We start from the raw sequence: 19,771 nt of genomic DNA on the forward strand, positions 1-19,771 counted from the left end.
AAGAAATCACTTTCTGTGCTCATCCATATGAAGCAACTCCTCATCCATTAAAATTTTTTCATGAGATTGCAGGAATTCAGCCACGTCTTCAGGCTCCACTCCCAATTCTAGTTCTCTTGCTATTTCCGCCACATCTGCAGTTGCTTTCTCCACTGAAGTCTTGACCCCCTCAAAGTTACCCATGAGATTGGACTCAACTTCTTCCAAACTTTTAGGAATGTTGATATTTGATCTCTCTCATGAATCACGAATGTTCTTAATGGCATCTAGAATGGTGAATTCTTTACAGAAGGTTTTCAATTTACTTTGCCCAAGTCTGTCAAAGGAAATCACTATATATGGCAGCTGAAGCCTTAAGAAATGTATTTCTTAAATAACAAGACTTGAAACTCAGAATGACTCCTTGATCCATGGGCTACAGAAAGGATGTTGTGTTCACAGGCATGAAAACAACATTAATCTGTTGTACCTCTCCTCAGAGCTTTTGGGTGACCAGGTGTGTTGTCAGTGAGCAGTAATATTTCGAAAGCAATCTTTATTATTTTCTGAGCAGGAGTTCCCAACAGTGAGCTTAAAATATTCAGTAAACCATGTTATAAACAGATGTGCTGTCATCCTGGCTTTGTTATTCATTTATAGGGCACAGGCAGAGTAGATTCAGCATCATTCTTAGGGGCCCTGGGATTTTCAGAATGGTAAATGAGCATTGGCTTCTACTTAAAGTCACCAGCTACATTAGCGCCTAGTAAGAGAGTCAGCCTGTCCTTTGAAGATTGGAAACCAGGTATTGATTTGTCTTCTTTAACTATGAAAGTCCTAGATGGCATCTTCTTCCCATAGAAGGCTGTTTTGTCTACATTGAATATCTGTTTTTTTTTTTTTTTTTGGTAGTCACCTTTGTAAATTATCTTAGCTAGATCTTCTGGATAACTTACTGCAGCTTCTGCATCAGCACTTGCTGCTTCACCTTATTCTTTTATGTTATGGAGACAGCTTCTTTCCTTAGCCTCATGAACTGGCGTCTGCTAGTTTCAAACTTTTCTTCTGCAACTTTTTTACCTCCCTCAGCTCTCATAGAATTGAAGAGATTTATGGCCTTGCTCTGGATTAGGCTTTGGCTTAAAGGAATGTTGTGACTAGTTTGATCTTCTGTCCAGACCTCTAAAACTTTGTCCATATCAGCAGTATGGCTGTTTGCCTTTCTTACCATTCATGTGTTCACTGGAGTAGCACTTTCAATATCATTCAAGAACTTTTCCTTTGCATTCACAACTTGGCTGTTTGGTGCAAGAGGCCTAGCTTTCAGCTTATCTTCACTTTCAATATGTCTTCCTCACTAAGTTTAATCATTTCTAGCTTTTGATTTAAACTGAGGAAGGTGGGAGCCTTCTTTTCACTTGAACACTTAGTGGCTATTGTAGGGTTATTTAATGACCTAATTTCAATATTGCATTGTGCCTCAGAAAATAGGGAGGCCTGAGGAGGGGGAGAGAGACAGGGTCGGAGCAGTTGGAACACACACCGCGTTTATTGATTAAGTTCATTGTCTTATATGGGTGTGGTTTCTGGTGTCCCAAAACAACTATAATAGTAACATCAAAGATCACTGATCTCACATCACCATAACAGATATAATAATAATGAAAATTTTTGAAATATTGTGCAAATTACTGAAATGCGACACAGAGACATGAGCAAATGCTGTTGGATAAACTTCCTCGACGCAAGGTTACCATAAACCTTCAGTTTGTAAAAAATGCAATATTGGTGAAGTGGAATAAAGTGGAGTGCAATAAAGCAAGGTATATCTGTATATCTTTAATTTCTATATCATTATTGAAATTCTCATTTTGCTCATACATTGTTTTCTTGGTTTCCTTTAGTGCTTTGTCCATGTTTTCCATTAATCCATTGATCCTGTTTGTAAGAGTTGTTCTAAGGGCTTTAATTCTAGACTCTGCTTCCTCTGGAATAGTTTACATCAAATTTTTTTTTTTTTTTTTTTTTTTTTTTTGTGATGGTTCCATGCTTTCCTGTCTCCTTGTTTGTTTTGTAATTTTTTGTTTAGAACTGGACATTCTGAGTATTAATGTTGCGGTCACTCTGGAAATTTAGTTCTCCCACTATTCAGTCTGCCAGAAAAAGAACAAGAAGGGAAAAAAAATAGGGAGGAAAGAGGAAGGTAAAACAATACTAACAAATAGACAAAATAGCCCCTCTCCCCCAAAACACCAAGAAATAAAAACAAAGAAAAGAAATATTGAGGTGCACTTCCTCTCCGAGTGTCTTATTATGTGCAGTAGGAAGCCATAGGTTGCTGCTTTCGAGGCCGAGAACTAGGCCAGTGTCCTTGCTCGTCCCTCAGGGACCCACCAGACTCCAAAATATAAAAACAGAGAAAGAAAAAAACAACCCACCAAGCAAAAAAGGAAAAAGAGAAAGGGGTGCACTGGCTTTTTGTGTTCCTATAGATATTGGTATAAAGCCAGAAGACGCTGCTTCTGAGGGAAACCGAGGCTAGCGTCCATGCTGATACCTCAGGAATCAGCCAGAATAAACAACACAAGAGAGACAGAAGAAATCAAACTAATGAAGTGCATTGGGTCTTTAAGTCTTGGTAGATGCTAGTGTGAACCTAGAAACTGCTGATGCATAGAGGCCTGAAACCAAGGCCAGAGTCTATGCTGGGCCCTCGGGGCTCTGGCAGACTAGGAAACACCCACACACAGAAGGAAGGAAAAAAAAACCCACTTAACTAGTACATCCAGGTGGATGCAGGTGGGAGGTAGGGGACACTGCTGCTCAGAGGGTTGAAACTGAGGCCTGCTTGCCTGCTAGTCCTTCATGGAGTCCCCAGACTGGCCTTGACCCTGAACCCCAACTTTTAGAAGAGGAGTTTTTCTCTACCAGCCCTGGCCGCAGCCAGCTGCTCCCGGAATGGAATCCGAGCTGTGTTACCGCAACTGTAGCTGTTTCTGCAGCCACTGCCCTGGGGCTGAGCGGTGGGGGTTGGTCACTGCGTCACGCTTCCACTTCCAAAAGCTGAACTTCAGGCAGCCTCTCGCTTCTTCTGACACTCCTGTAGTTGTTCAAAATGTCCATTCTGGTTCCAGGATCACCACCTCATTAAGTCCAGTCTCTCTTTCCAGCTCTTTCATTTTTCTAGAGCAATTTGTAAAACTTCCTACTCTGCCGTTTTGTGCCTGTACTGTCTCAACCTTCTTTCTTGCTCTGTTGCCCCAAGTGCATTGCTCTGTGCAAGGGTGTTGGCCCCTGGTAGTTAGTACTGTCACTCCTTAGTATATTATAAAGCTTGATTTTAAGGGGATTTGGTGTAGTGGACACTGTGATTGCTGCCCAGATCCTGCTTTGATGAAGGACTTGTTGTCCTGTGCTGGCGTGCCAGTGGCACACAGCCTTCAACTGGCATCCCCTTCAGGGTTGTCTTGGCTGCAGAGGGCTGCCCCACCCATTGTTTTGCCCTTCCCAGGCTGCCTCCGGTCCATGACTGAGCAACATGGGGGCATAAAGTCCTGGCCACCTTGGCTCAGTTTGGGACGTCTCTGAAGAACTATTCCAGCTCCAGAACTGCCCGTTGGGTTGGCCAAGTATGTCGTTGGGTCTGCATTGCAGCTTGATTTCTCTCTCTGCCCTGTCCTGCTATCTTCTCTGCCCTTCCCCAAGTGATGATCCCAAGGATACGCCTTTATAAAAACCTTGCATGCTCCGAGAGATCACTCTGGTGGGCACTCTTACGCACACTTTAGACAACCTTTTTTAGGTTCTAAAGAATTGGGGTAGCTGGTGGTGGATACCTGAAACTATTAAACTACAACCCAGAACCCATGAATCTCGAAGACAGTTGTATAAAAATGTAGCTTATGAGGGGTGACAGTGGGATTGGGAATGCCATAAGGACCAAACTCCACTTTGTCTAGTTTATGGATGGATGTGTAGAAAAGTAGGGGAAGCAAACAAACAGACAAAGGTACCCAGTGTTCTTTTTTACTTCAATTGCTCTTTTTCACTCTAATTATTATTCTTGTTATTTTTGTGTGTGTGCTAATGAAGGTGTCAGGGATTGATTTAGGTGATGAATGTACAACTATGTAATGGTACTGTAAACAATCGAAAGTACAATTTGTTTTGTATGACTGCGTGGTATGTGAATATATCTCAATAAAATGATGATTAAAAAAAAAAAAAAAAAAAAAAAAAAACCTTGCATGCTAAACTCCCCCATGTTGCCTGCTTCTCAGGAATCCCAACCTGGAATAGTTGGCTCTTTGCTTTATCTTTTAGGTTTACTATACTCCCTTTTGGCCAGGGAAGATAAAAGGCTTAGCTTAATAGCTTCCCTTCTGCTGTGGCAGGGGTCAGCTGTGGATTTCATTTAGCATGGGAGGCTCATAATATCTAACAGTCCTCGACAGTTGTACTTGGCTCATTCATAGTGGCAGCCTGATGGGAATTGAGCAGAGGTTGTGGGGATTTCTCATTGGCTTGCAGGTGGGGTTTCAAGATTGGCCTCTGGCTTTGCTCCTGGCCTCTAACTGACCACATTCAAGAAGCCGAAATGAAGTCAGGTTGATTGCCTGAAAAGCCTACCCCCAAGTTATTTTTAGTTATCTATCATTCCTGGATTCTTCTAAAACACTGAGCTGAAGGCTTTTACGATTTCATGGAGTGCAACTGAAAGTGGTCAGGCAGCTCCAATTATGAGCTAACATCACTTTATAATCTCTCTGAGTGCTTGAATTGGATAGAAGGATAAGGGGCAGCACAGAGACAGATGGTTTCAGAACAGACCTCCATGATTGAGATAGGTGAGGCGATGTGTATTTATGGAGCCTCTGCTACTCTGTTGGGTACTGAGGGTGCAAGCATTCTTGAAGACTCTGCTCTCTCTGGGCTTGGGGGACGGGAGGAGAATTCATATTGCATCTAACTATGGAAGAGCCTGATGATTGCAAAGCCTCTGTATAAGAGGCAGCCCGGCCAGATTTAGCAAACAAAATAAAGTGTACGTACGCCTCATGCAATATTTGGGACATACTGATACTAAAAAATTTTTTGCTTTTTATCTGAAATTCATATTTAACTATGCATCCTGTATTTTATCTCGAACCCTAATAAAAGAGAAAAAGAGAAGTGCTATGGGGTGGAGCAGAGGGCATGAATAATTCCTTGAGCCTAGGCTATCAGGAACACTTCACCAAAGAGGGAGAATCTGGGTCTGCTTTTGAATGTTGAGATGTAGAAGGGGGCGGGGAGGGGAGAAGCACATCCAGGCAGCATATGAGGATGATGGAAGCACAGGGAGGTGCGGAAATGCAGTGACCAGGTGGAGCCTCATTTTCCTGCTACCTAGAATGTGGACTTAGCCTAGACTACTGAGGAACCACCCAAAGTTTTAAAACAGGGACTTTTTTTTCTTTTAACTAACTAAATTTATTTTAATTATAAAAGTAATATAAAATTATGCTAAAATAAATTCCAACAGTGAAATGTTCATTTTCTTATACCCTTAGGCCCTGTTCCCACTCAGTCTCTGGAGAGAAACGTTTTGTGCATCTAGAAGCATATGAATGGATATGCCTTTTGCTTTATTGTATTATTTATTGCTTTTTAAATAATTTATGTATGTATGTATGTATGTATGTTACCACAAATTGGATCATAGTTTGCATGCCACTTTGTAACTTGCTTTTTCTCCCCACTTAACAGTGTTCTTGGACATTTTACCATATCAGTACATGTGGAGTTCATGCCTTCTTTCTTAAGATATATTTTATATTTTACTTTTGCTATTGAGTGTCCTGCCACCCAAATGAAGGCAGTTAAATGATGGTTCATTTGGGGATGCTGTTTTTCTTTAGAATTCAGGGCAAATGAACCAATCTTTGGCATCTTTTAAGCTAATGGCTCAGTTTGGAGATCCCAAAGTTCTCCAGTCTTGCTGATTATTAATGGAATGACTAAATGCTGTCAGCTGAGCAAATGGAATCAATTCTCATTGCTGAATAATTTAAAAACATGTTTTCAAAAATATTTGAATTAACATGCAGTTGTTTTTCCTAGCAAGCTTTCTTCTACTCACATATTTGAGAGCTGACATAATTCATCTCTGTCCATGATTGGGTATTTTAAATCATTTTCTTTCCTTTCCTTTTTTTTTTATCCTTTAAATTTAATCCATACTTCATTATACTTAGTCCAGCTGGTTCATTTGTAGCATTTTATGGACTAGTTTCCAGTCCTTTCAAATAAATTACTTATTTATATGAAGTAACAATAATTGGCTTTTCGGTTTAGAAACCCAATTCACGACAATGGCCAGGGAGAGAGAGTTCATTTTGCTCTTTTATCAGATCAATGTTTAAGTAATATTTTGGGATTATTTATTTTCCTTAATGTAAGAAAGATGTCAAGATTTATTTCCCATGTTTCTTAAATGTCAGAGGAAATTGACCCTGAGGTCTGGGACCTCTCAGTGCTTAGTATTTAATAATTTTTGGTGAAAGATTAAAAATTAAACACTGAACACTGATAGTGTGTTGCCCTTGAGCTCAGTGAACTCAGATTGTGACGTGTAAAGAAAGCTGGGCTGTGCTTTTCTGAGATTCTCTAGACTAATTGGAGAGATGCTGTTGTCCCATATGAGTGGGATGAGCTAGGGAGGTGTATGGAAGGAAATAAATGGTTTTGAAGGAGGAATAGAGTGAAACCAGATCTGAGACAAGCCTTTCTTGAAAATGTGAGCAGAAATTGGGAATATATTTTAGTTTGTGGGTAGACAAGAACGAGGATGGTAGGGGGTTTAGTAGGGAGACTGGCTTAGGTAGAGGATGGACGTGGCAAAGGGTGGGCTGGGGTAAGAGCCATTCATTGAATATGTCACTCAGTCATTGATATTCAACAACCTTTGAGCACCTCAAAGTTGCAGGCACCATGCCAGGGGCTGGGGATGTAAACCTAGACAAACACAGACCTTACTATTCAGAAGTTCACAGTCCAGTGGGTGAGTCAAGCAGGGGGGGCATTGAACTTGGGGATAGGGCAGAGGGCTCTGGAAGGCTCTCCAGAGGGCATGAAGAAGTCTAAACTGAGTCCGCAGGGATAGCTGGGAGTTGGCTAGGTGGAGTGGGTGGGGTGGGATGATAGTGTTGGAGTGGTAGAATGCACTAGGGTCAGATCATGAAGAGCTTTTGTTTTAGTCTGCTAGGCTGCTGAAAGCAATGTACCAGAAATGGATTGGCTTTTACAATGGGAATTTATTAGCTTACAAGCTTATAGTTCTGAGGCTGAGGAAAATGTCCAAATGAAGGCATCATTTCTCCCCCAAAACTGACTGCCAGTGATCCTGGACTCCTCTGTCACATGGCAAGGTACATGGCAGCATCTGCTGGTCTCTCCCTTCTCTTCTGGGTTTGTTTTCAGCTTCTGGCTTCCTTGGCTTTCTCTCTTTGTCTGAATTTCGTTCTTATATAGGACTCCAGTAAGAGGATTAAGGCCCACCTCATTGAGGTGGGTCATATCATAAGTGAAGATCCTACTCACCAACAGATCCTGCTTACAAAGGGTGGCACACCCACAGGAGTGGATTAACTTTAAGAACATACTTTTCTGGGGTCCATACAGCTTCAAATTATCACAGCTTTGTATACCATTGAGAGTTTAGACTTTATCCTGTAGTCTTGGAGAAGTCACTGAAGGAGTGTAAAGCAGGGGAATGTCATGATGAGATGTGTTTTTTAGAAGGATCTTTCTAATAGCAGAGAGTGGAGTATAGAGTGTGGTGGGTAAGGTACAAAGTTGGAAACAGGCTAGAGAGAGGTGGTGGTGGCCTGACCTAGGACAGTGTTTGAGGATGGGGGAGATGTGGCCAAAGTTGGTAGGAGGTAGACTGGACAGGACTTGATAACTGTATGTGAGGGGTGAGGGAGCAGGAGGCAAGGCTATAGGATGGAGCTTGTGGTATGTTGAATTAGGTACCCCAACAAACACATTTGTAATCTTAGTCTGCATTCCTGAGGGTGTGTGAACCCATTGTAAATGGCCTCTTGACGATACTATTTTTAGTTAAGGTATGAACAGTGGAAGCAAGATGGACTTTAAACTGGATTACTGGAAGCTTTATGATGAAAACCTGGAAGTTACAGAAGCAAGGAAAGGAGAGGACATCTCCATGCCACTGGAGGCAGATATACAAGCCAAAGAATTCCAAGGATTATCAGCAGCCAGCAGCAGAACGCTACAGTCTTCAAGGGAGAAAGTAAACTTGGCTGATATCTTGATTTTGGACCTTTAGCTTTTGAAACTGTGACCCCGTAAATTACTGTTGTTTAAACCCAAACAAGCTTGTGGTATTTGTGATAGCAGCTCAGGCAAACTAATACAGAGCCTGGCATGGGCCTTGACGTCACCTGTGACAGTGAAGGGTCCTGGGCTTGAAGAGAAGGTCATCCCCAGAAGCTAGACTCTCTTGTGGACAAGGTGAGCTGAGAAGGACTGTCTGCAGGGTGTGGTGGGAGAGAAGATACTGAAGGCTTCCTTCTTTCTTCCTTTCGTCTTTCAAATATTTGTAGGTTTGACAGTTCTCCTGGAATCTACAAGGGATGAATTTCACTGAAGGGATAGTTTCAACATTTAATTACTCCAACCATCATAAACACCTTATGGTGGTTACATTGGCTTTTCTGTAAGGTTTTTGCTCTCTATGGTTGAAACGCTAGAGATCACCTTTGCTATAAAATAATATATTTAGAGATTATTTTTGGAGTAAAGTACATCTTTTTCTTACAGTTTTAGTTTTCATGCTTAAGGAAGACACAAGTTAGGAAATCATTATTTGAATGTGAAATTTCCTTTCTAGGACAGATGACTGCCATCTTTATCTTGAGGACCCGGGATTATTTTTTTAAATGACTTCCAAGCCTGTAGTCTTATATTGACAATGGGAAATGGTCTGGGAATAGAAAGGGCTAGAATTGTTGAATAGAATAGTTGGCAGGGTGCTGAGAATGAGAAAATCTGGATATCATGGTGCCCAGATGACTGCCTGTATCAGATTATGTCAGACATTTATTGTCTTGGTCAGAAGACATTGTACAATTTAAGAGCAGAATAGAGACAGCCTCAGCTGACTTGTTATATCCATATACTGCAGTGTAATTTTAAAAATAAAGCTTAAAAGAAAGAACAAAGTTATTGTTTTTCCTAGTGTAAGAAATAGATAATGTAGTTTGTTTCATAAGAGTAAGGGTAAACCATTGTATCTCTGTGTCGTATTAAATGTAATGTCAGAGTGGTGCTTTTCAAACTTTAGTGGTCATGGGAATCATTTATGGATTTTGTTGAAATGCAGGTACCGATTCTGCAAATCTGGGATGGGCCTGAGATTCCTCTTGTAAAGAGCTCCCGGGGGCCACTGATGCTGCTTGTTTCTAGACCATGTTCTAAATAAGAAGAGCCTGAGCAGGGTTTCCCATCTTTTGGGGCCATGGGGTCCTTTGAGAAACTGAGGAAAGCTATGAACTCTCAGAAAAATGAACCTGCCGCCTTACTGCCCTGCCGCACTACCACACCTCAGTGTATATGACTTCAGGGAGGTTGTGAACCCTTTGAAACCCGTCTGGTGTCTTCAGTTTTGATTTTAGAACTGGTTAATTGGAAAGTGCTCTTATTATGTAACAGTGATTCAGTCACTGTCTTTCCTAGTATTTTTTTTTCCTTTAATCATTTTTTAAAAGTTTGGAATGTAACATATAAACATAGTAGTAACAACTTTCCAACTGCAATTTAACAAGTAGTTAGAGAACAAATTTCAAAGAATATTTTGGGTTATAGTTCCACAGTTTCAGTTATTAACTTATTGTGAAATATAGCATATATACAAAAAGGTAATATCTTTCAAAGTATGATTTAACAAGTATTTATATAGGAAATTTCCAAAGTTATTATGGGTTATAATACCATTGTTTCAGTTATTTTCTTATTGTGAAATGTAACATATATACAAAAAAGTGATAGCTTTTAATTACAGTTCTACAAGTAGCTATAGAACAAATTTCAAAGGATGCTATGGGTTAGAGTTCTACCATTTCAATTCTAATTCTAATACTCTAGCAACCAAGAAAAAGAAAATTATATAGAGATTCAGTACCTAGTGTTTTTATAGATGGATGTTAATTTAAAACTAGGAACCTATTGTCATGGCTACCCATAGGCTAAAATCAGTGATCAAGTGGAGGGCCCTTTAAGTTTTGCTGCTCTAAAGGTATATGTTTCTGAGGCTTTTGGAATCTCTGGCTGCCAACAAGAGTGGTGGATGGAGAAGAAAGTGATCACATTGCTTTTTGTTTTGTAAGATTTGACAGTAGTGTGAGTAGCTACTACAATCGCTTCTACTCCTTCTAGATACCTGGATGGTTTTGTGTTCAAAAGAGGTATTTTTGATAATGGTGGTTTTACAATTAAAGATCAAGACACATTAAGTTATTGAGTGATTGAGGAGTGATGTACTGGTGGGGCTGGGAGGAACTGAGAAGAAGCAGTCTATGGTATTAGACTGTTGCTGGGCATAAATACTTTTGGTAGTTAAACGCTCTAGGAGATGTGTGCTTTTCATTAAGTATTTGTTTTAAGGTTGTTTGGCCATGGGGTGTCCCTAAGGCAGTCCTCACTTTTGGGTCCACACTGGGGTTGCCCAGTACCTGATAGGTCAGAGTGGAAGAGCTGGGCTGCATGTGAGAGGGATTTAATGTGTGTGTGTGTGTGTGTGTCCTTCACACCATTATTCTCTTCATCCAGCCCTACACTTCCTCTTCAGATTGGCTTGGAAATGTTACACCAGGCTGTGGGAATCTGTTGTGGTTCTTGAATGGGAATTACTATGACATTCTCTTTGGGTCTCGTTGTTCATGATGGTATTTATTCTGTTGCTGTTCATCCTGAGGTGGTCAGTCTTGTTTGATTTCTACCTCTGCCTGCTCCCTTCCCTCCCCCCAGATTATTTCAAAGTTAATCCCAGACATCCTATCATTTCATTTGTAAATATTTCAGTAGGTATCTCTAAAAGGTTAAGACTTGTACAAATAGTGTTCATGGCACCATTTTCACACTTAAAATAATAATTCCTTAATTAACATCATCAGATAGCCAGTCAGTGTTAACATTTCCCTACCTTTCTTATAATTAAAAAAAAAATGCCTTTTCTGTGTGAATTGGGATCCAGTTGATTGGCATGTCTTTTTAAATCTCTAGATCCCCTTTACATCTTTATATTCCTTGCAGTTTGTTATTGAGCAACATTTGTCCAAATGACATTTGTCATTTGCCCTGTAGCACTTCCCACAGGCTAGATTTTGCTGGCTGCCTCCCCTGATGTTGTTTGACATGTCCCACTTCCTGTTTTTCCTGGTGGTTTGATGTAGATCAGATATAGATCAGTCAGATCTTTTAGGGGTGGGGTGGGGACAAGCCTACTGTGCTGCTGGTGTTGGTACTTCAGCCAGGATGCACCTCATTCTGGGAATGGCTGGGTTAGCAGCCATGCGTGATTGCTCCCTAGATGCGCAGATTCACCAGGGGTAGCAAAATGAAGATGTTCTGTCATTCCTTCATTGATTATCAAGAATACCTCTAAAAGGATCTTCCCCTCAACAACTATTTGGTTATCTATCTTGAAGTACAGATTACAGATCCTTTAGGAAATGCAGGGTAAATGCTTGATTCTTTCCCTTTATTTACCAGTTTTCAAAATAATAAGGTGGTTCCTTCATTCTCCAAAGGCGACTGTTGAGTTTTTATTTTTTATTTATGAGTTCATACACTTAGGCATTTTTTGTGCATTTCATTCTGTTACAGTTATTATCCTCTTTTGCTGCTCAAATCCCTCAACTTTGGCCAGTGGGAATTGATTCAGCTTGGCTCATGAGGCCTTTTGCCATGGCCCTTGTATTCCTTATCTGTTACTGTGTAACAACTTCCAGAAGTTAGGGGCTTAAGACAGCAGACATTTATCATCTCCCTGTTGCCCTGGGTCAGGAATTTGGGTGAGGGTTGGCTGAGTTCTCTGACCCTGGGTCTCACACGGGCTGCAGCCGTGGTGCCAGTGGTCTTGTAGGCATCCCCAGGTTGGGCAGGGGGAGGGTCCACTTCCAAGCCCACTCAGGTGGCCGCCCTGTGGGTCCCTCCTGGGGCTGCTTACAACCACATTGTGAGGTCTCCACAAAAGCACAAGAGAGCTGGAGAGACAGAAATCTAGGAAGTGACAGGCCTTCACTTTTGCCCTCTTCTCTTGTTGGCAGAGTCACTCAGTCCAGCTGCACTCCAGGGGAGGGGATCAAATCCGGTGTGAACACCAGGCGGCGGGAGTCGCTGGGGGCCATTTTAGAGGTTGCCTTGCACAAAACTTTTAGTGTTTCAAACAACATTCTTGCTTTCTTGTGTGAGGAGATGTTTCAGATAGTTGGATTGAGCCATTTGTCCAAGGATCCCTGATTTCTTGTGGAAACTGGTATTTAGAGACTATAATTTAGACTTAAGAGTCTAGGCTTTTTTCAACAGACAAAGCTAGGAGGTACTTTTTTTTTTTTAATTTCAAATTTCTGGTAAAGTTCATGCTGGTATTTTCCATTCACATTGAGGATTACAGAGTTTTTACTTAATCTCATCAACTTTATATTTGTAGATCCCTTCAACCACTTCACTAACCTTGCTTCCTAATGGCACCACCAGTGTGACTCAGGCTTTCCCCCACAATATACAGACAAATCTTAGAATGATAAAACCTCCTTTGCCACCAGAAATACGATTAATGAAAAGGGTTTACGATTTCTTTGAAGTGCTTTTTCTCCTTGGGATATATCCCACTACAATCTAGAGTCCATTTCTTGCATACAGTCACTCAAAGTAGTCTCTCTCTATACACAGGTTCATTTGCTTCAACTTAACTTTTGAATTTTAGGTTGTTTTCCAAAATAATTTTGTTTTATTTTTGTGTAAAATGTTTTCATCAATTCAAAGATGATCTACAGAACAAAGTATATTTGTAGAAATCTAGCTACTATCCCTGTCCCCTTCACTCCGTTCTCTTCCTTGTCCATAGGTAGCCATTTAAAAAACAAAAAGGTTATACTTTTTGTCTTTAAATATACTATATATATACTATTTATACTATATATACTTTTCTCCGTCTTGAGTTCTCCGCTTAACTATGTATCCTGTAGCAGTATGTGGAAATCTTCTTCCTCAATCCTTTTTCAGTTGCTTAACACTCCATAGTATGGCTGTATGGTCTTTTAGAAGTTCTTTTAGAAGTTCTCTTTATTTCCTTTTCTGTGGTTTTTCTGGGAATAACAGTTTCTGAATGGTTGTAGAAAGAAGGTGGGAGGAAGGGGCAGTACTCTGGCTGCTTCTAGAAGTAGCACCTGATGTGATCATTCCAGTTTTTTCCTTGGTTTTTATCTTGGGTGGAGGGATAAAGTATCCCCACTGCCCTGCAGTCAGGTTGGTGGGGTTGTTTTTTCATGAGTGACAGTCCTCAAAGGTTTTTGTTATTTATGGTCCTTTTTATTTACAGTTTATAAATCCTTCCAAGTTTTCACAACACATTATTTGTCAATCATAGCTTTGGATGGTTGCATCTATTTTGTGTGTCTTTATGTTTATTTATGTAAGGATTTGGGAGGAGCAGTATCAGGGATTGTGTGTCAGATGCTGTTTGAAAATAAATCCCCAAATATAAAAAGTAAATAAAACAAGTTTTTAAAAAAATAATCTTCTCTCCTAACAAATGTCAAATTATTTCTGTTGCAGGGAAAAGGATTTGGAAGCCAAGTTCATTATTCAAATGGAGAAAAGCAAAACAACCATCACAAACTTAAAGGCAAGTAATGACCTGGCCTTGCTCTACTTGCATGAGGCTCTGTGTTAGTTTTACTGTTGGGATGACTTGTGGGTAAATAAAACACGTTTGTCATTCTTCGTTCACTTGGCCATGGCAACTTGATTTTGCCTTGGTCATGAAGCTGAAGGGTTGAGGCCCTGTTTCCTTGTCCCCATCCCTGGTTTCATGTGATCTGGACGCCAGATTCAGGCTATAGCTCTGGTATGTGAGCTCATGAAGTTAGCCCAGACACAGTCATCTTTGTCCTCTGTCCCTGTGGTAGATGCTGAGCCTGGTAATTGATGTATTCTGTGACTAATTAAATAAGCTTTGGCCCCAGATGTGTTTCAATTTTTAATTAAAATCATCATGTTTTATAAATTTGTAATAGCTGGTGTCATTCAAAATTCAGGGGGATGAAAGAGAAATTAAAAAAACACTGATTTTCTCAGATGGCAAGTTCGTCCTCCTGCAGTGAAAGTATCTGATTTATATATTTTGTCAGCAAATTTAAGGATCCCAAATACTTTCCATTTAGAGGAGAAAGAAGGACGTTTTGAATAATAAAGATATCACCAGCTTTGTGAGCTCAGCCCCTTTCGTGTTCCATTGATATTTGTCGTTTATCGGTTTGGCCTTCTGAGGCCTGCTGCTCCTGGGCCAAATACAGATCAGTCCCCGGTTCACTTCTGAGAACGGATTTCTATTAATTTATGGCTCAAGAGATTGGAGACTTTGAAATCCAATTTCAAAGTAGTGCAACTTTAGCTCCAGTGATAGGATCTGGAGAATGCTTCTAACTTCCAACTGGGCAGACTCTGGGTAATTTGATAAGCCTCCTTTGAGGCTCTCTTGTCCCTCTGAATGAGGCATTCTCCACTGGAATGTCTTTTTCTCCACTTACCACAATCCTGTGTACCATCCTAGCTCTATCTGGCCCACGCTAAGCTTTCTCTCCTTTGACCTCTTGCATCTTCTTATGTTTCTACTAGTGATTACTTGTCCATGCCCTGCTGTTAAGTTACCTTTTACTTGTTTCATGCATCTTTGCATGTTCCCAGTCCTTTGGTACAAGTTTAATCTCTAAAAAGTTGTATTTACTAAATCAGAGTGAGGAAACCACTGGCCTTAGATGAATCCTCTTGCCTTGGATGAATCCCCTTTCTTGCTACATTTTGGAGTCTCTTTTCCTTGATTACTCTCTTCCTTTTTGAGTTTTACAAACCTTATCTTGCCTGACATTCAAATGTTACAGATGTCCAGACTTCTAATATTTTAGTAAGAACTTGAAAAAAATATCACATCACAGGGAGCCTGGATTGCTGGGAGAAGTTTAGGTTTTATTTATCTAAGGTTATTTTTCTCTCTTAGTGTACTTCAAATTTTTTAGGGAGGTCAGGGGGAATTCATTTTTTCGCTGAGGTGTGAATATGAAAAATGGTGATCATTGTACATTTTTTTGAAAGAGCTATTTTTTTTCCCCTGAATTGGCTCACTTGTCAAATGACAGTTCTCTTTACATTTTTACTATTGTTTCTGTTATTCTTTTACATTGTTATTCTCATCATAATCATATCTCCCTCTAGATACCAGAAGGAGGAACTGGGGATTCAGGAAGAGAACGGACCAAGACCTTCACCTATGACTTTTCTTTTTATTCTGCTGATCTAAAAAGTCCGGATTATGTTTCACAAGAAATGGTATGAGATTTTCAAAATCTTTATGTTGATTATTTTCATATTGAGAAAATCATGCCTAGCCTCAAACTCTTAATCATCTTGCTTATTTTTATTTTCTGAAGGTAATAGACAAAAATTAGCCCTTGCAACTTAGTATTTCGGTTGTTACATGGGACTTTGTGTCTTAAACCTGAGAATTATTCAGCCCCCAAAAAGTAGATTTCTTTTTTTTCACCTCTGTGCATGATGTTTGTTACTTTTGATTTGTTTCAAAACTTAGACATGGCTGCTGTCTTGAAGGAGCTGTGCAAATAAAACATTTTTTTGAGGAGAACACATTTATATGATGCTAAGCTGTGTGTTCTAGTTTGCTAATGCTGCTGGAATGCAAAACACCAGAAATGGATTGGCTTTTATAAAAGGGGTTTATTTGGTTACACAGTTACAGTCTTAAGGCCATAAAGTGTCCAAGGTAACACATCAACAATCAGGTACCTTCACTGAAGGATGGCCAATGGTGTCTGGAAAACCTCTGTTTAGCTGGGAAGGCACGTGGCTGGTGTGTGCTCCAGAGTTCTGGTTTCAAAATGGCTTTCTCCCAGGACGTTCCCCTCTAGGCTGCAGTGTCTCAAAAATGTCTCTCTCAGTTCCTCTTGAGGCATTTGTTCTCTCTTAGCTTCTCTGGAGCAAAAGTCTGCTTTTAATGGCCGTCTTCAAACTGTCCCTCATCTGAAGCTACTCTCTCAGCTTCTGTGCATTCTTCAACGTGTCCCTCTTAGCTGTAGCTTCTCTTCAAAATGTCACTCATAAATGTTTGTCAGCTCATTTATATGGCTTCAGTGATTTAATTTAGACCCACCCTGAATAGGTGGGGTAACACCTCCATGGAAATTATCAATCAGAGTCATCACCCACAGATGGGTGGGGTGCATCTCCATGGAAACACTCAAACAATTACGATCTAATCAACACTGATATGTCTGCCCACACAAGATTGCATCAAAGAACATGGCTTTTTCTGGAGGACATAATACACTCAAACCAGCACACTGTGAAAAATAAGCCACTTAGCTTTGAGTCCTGTGTGACATGGAGGTTTAGGAGGTAGACATAAAACCCAAGTCACATTTCCCCTGGTTGGGTGGACTTTCAGAAATATCCAGGATCCTCTCTAGAACCTGGAAAGATGCTGGACTTTGTCCAAGAAATCTTGCCCTGTAGGATTTTATGGTCTAAACTCTAGGCAGGTTGTAGGCAGATAAGAACAGACATAAAGGTCCTCCCAGAAGATCAAGATGCTGATGTTGACATTTCATGTGAGCGAAGGACAAGTGTATTTCCCTGGGTTGGGGAAAGCTGGTATTTGAGCAGAGTGGGGTTATGGGGAAGTACCAGTGTCAGGAAGAACATGGGGTTCGTCACAGGCCCTCTCCCTGGCATGTGACCAGCTTCTGTGTGGCTTTGGAAGATACGTCATGTCTCTGTGAGTTAAAATGGAGATAAGAATCCTTAGCTGGGTGCTCATTTATGCTCTCTGTGAATCCTCACAAGAAATGAATGAATAAATATTAGCTCCATTTTCCTTTGTTGGAGATGCTCAGAGAGCTTAAGCAGCTTGCTCAAATTCATACATCTTATATAAGTAGCAGAGCTGAGATCCTGGGTTGATGTAGAGGGTGGTGGGGATGCCACTGGAAGGTCTTAAGGGTATGAGAGAAAAAGTATGGTGTGTGCTGAATGACTGATGGAGAGGACAGTCCTCTTGAATGAATGATGATGAGTCTGAGTGAAATAGTGAAGGAAGATGACTTTGGTTCGAGGTGCCTGCATTAGTCAGTGTTGGTAGCTAGGAGTCTGAAGAGGAATACAGTGTCATAGATATTGGAATTCAGATTTTGGCTTTACTAGGAATGGGAGTTAAGTGGTAGGTGCAAGGGAATTTGTTAAGGAAAATCTAGTTCATTGTAGCAACCTCAGGATGTCTTCAACAGACGATGAATGAGGGTCTCCACTTCTAACTTACCTAATGAAGGCTGGATTTTGCCCCATTTTTATCTGAAACTGAGGTCTTGGGGATGGGGCTGTGCTGAAGGAAAACCTGGGGGTGGAGAAGTAGAGCATTGTGTGACAGCAAGGCCTGGCACCTGGAGATGCTCACTAAGGGTTTGTTGGCGGAATGAACCTGTTTACAGTTGGTGGGTGATTTATGGGAACAGATTCCATTTCCTGGGTCATAGAAGAGTCAAGATCAGGGAAACAGTGTCAAGTTTAGCTCTTACGGGAGTTAGAAATAAATACCCAGAGTTGAAAACTATTTTAAATTGCAAAAAGTTTTCAGTCGATAAGGATAACTTTAAAGCTTTAGGTATAGGTGCAGCATCTGTTTTCAGATCCTTTAGGGTCTTTGACTCTATAAATAATCCAAGATTGTTTCATTAAATTACAAAATCAGAAAAGCCCCAAGATATGTTAGTAAAACTACCTCCTAGTAGAACCACATGTTAATAAACAGATTAAATATCTATTTTTGAACACTATATTAAAGAGAAGGTAATCTTTCCCATCCCTAATTTTATTACCTGTTGTTACTAAATAGGGCTTTAATTTTAGATATTGACTAAAGTTTTTAATGATGCCACATGCCATTATACAGGAAGTGAGCTGACAGTTTGTATCCCTCCTTTAGACAGCAGAAGATGCAAAGCTTAGTTACTATGGTGCTGGGTTTTTTTTTTTTTTTCAATTGTTTGAATATAAAGGCATCTTGGGAAATAAAGTCTGCATATTACTATAGTTCAAGTAAATTTTCTCTTAATGTTAAACAAATAACAGGTGAGATGACTATTAATAATTCTTCCTTTCAAATTAATTTTCAAATTAGAAAAAAAAATAATGAGCCATTTAAATCCACACTCCTATAAATGAAAGATCATTAAATAAGGTCTGATTTTCTAAATGTTTCTTCAGAACTCCAAAGTGAGGCTTTGATAGCTGTACAACCAGTTCCCTGACTCAACCCTAGAGAAGCTTAAACCTGGGCTCTCCCAATTGACAGGCTAGACGGGAGAGTCTTTGTTTTAACAGTGCCCTCTTGTGGGCAGTTCTCAAGCATGGCCTCGGCGATGCTATTGAATTACTCTGGAAATAAGCTTTAAAGACTGTTCTCACACAACCAGCAAGGTGGCTTTGGGGGAATCAAGTGAGGCGGGGGATCTCAGTGGAGTCCTGATGCCAGTGGGAGAAAGAGGGTCGTCAGCCTCATAAAGCAGGCCTTCCCTTCCCACCTTGGTTTGGTGGATTATGCTAACTGAATAAGTCCGTTGTGGGAGCTGCAGACAGGGCAGCCTGTTTTCCTTGCTGAGAACCATGGAGATGTGGGCACTGTCCCATCAGTACTGTGGATCTTGGCGCCTGGGTTTCTGTGCCTCAGATCTCTGTATTTTTGACATGTTTCCTAGGCATGTTCACCAGTTCCAGCCCCACTCTCCCCCAGATCTCCGTTAGTCTGTCCAGAAGACTCCAGCTGGGTTAGCTTTCTGGAAAATAAAGTAATAGTAAAAGGGTGGGTGTGGATTTTAACCCTTGGGAAGAATTTATTTTTAAAAACCTTTTGGGTTTGGTTTAAATTTGATATTTTCCATGACTTTGTTTTTTTTTTTTTTTTTTTTAATCATCATTTTATTGAGATATATTCACATACCACGCAGTCATACAAAACAAATTGTACTTTTGATTGTTTACAGTACCATTACATAGTTGTACATTCATCACCTAAATCAATCCCTGACACCTTCATTAGCACACACACAAAAATAACAAGAATAATAATTAGAGTGAAAAAGAGCAATTGAAGTAAAAGAGAACACTAGGTACCTTTGTCTGTTTGTTTGCTTCCCCTACTTTTCTACACATCCATCCATAAACTAGACAAAGTGGAGTTTGGTCCTTATGGCATTCCCAATCCCACTGTCACCCCTCATAAGCTACATTTTTATACAACTGTCTTCGAGATTCATGGGTTCTGGGTTGTAGTTTAATAGTTTCAGGTATCCACCACCAGCTACCCCAATTCTTTAGAACCTAAAAAAGGTTGCCATGACTTTGTTTTAGTTAGACAAAACTATGAGACAGAAGTCATCCCTTATCCTTTGGGAAGTGTATGGAAGGGTTTCTTCTTATCCATGGAGCTCTAAGAAATGGT

General features: G+C 40.3%; 1 protein-coding gene across 4 annotated transcripts in view; it reads left to right on the plus strand.

Moving 5' to 3' along the window:
• Nucleotides 1-19,771, plus strand: part of KIF16B (kinesin family member 16B) — a 306,240-nt gene that overhangs the window by 27,246 nt on the left and 259,223 nt on the right. For all 4 annotated transcript variants that reach the window (XR_005213209.1, XM_037812352.1, XM_037812353.1 and 1 more), the window contains exons 2-3: nucleotides 13,822-13,891; nucleotides 15,478-15,591. Coding sequence is in view for 3 of the 4 variants with exons in the window: in XM_037812352.1 (XP_037668280.1) it covers nucleotides 13,822-13,891; nucleotides 15,478-15,591 (184 nt within the window). In the remaining variant the exon portion in view is untranslated. The remainder of the gene's footprint in view (nucleotides 1-13,821; nucleotides 13,892-15,477; nucleotides 15,592-19,771) is intronic.

The sequence above is a fragment of the Choloepus didactylus genome, chromosome 19, assembly GCF_015220235.1.
Source record: "Choloepus didactylus isolate mChoDid1 chromosome 19, mChoDid1.pri, whole genome shotgun sequence".
Taxonomy (NCBI): Eukaryota; Metazoa; Chordata; class Mammalia; order Pilosa; family Megalonychidae; genus Choloepus; species Choloepus didactylus.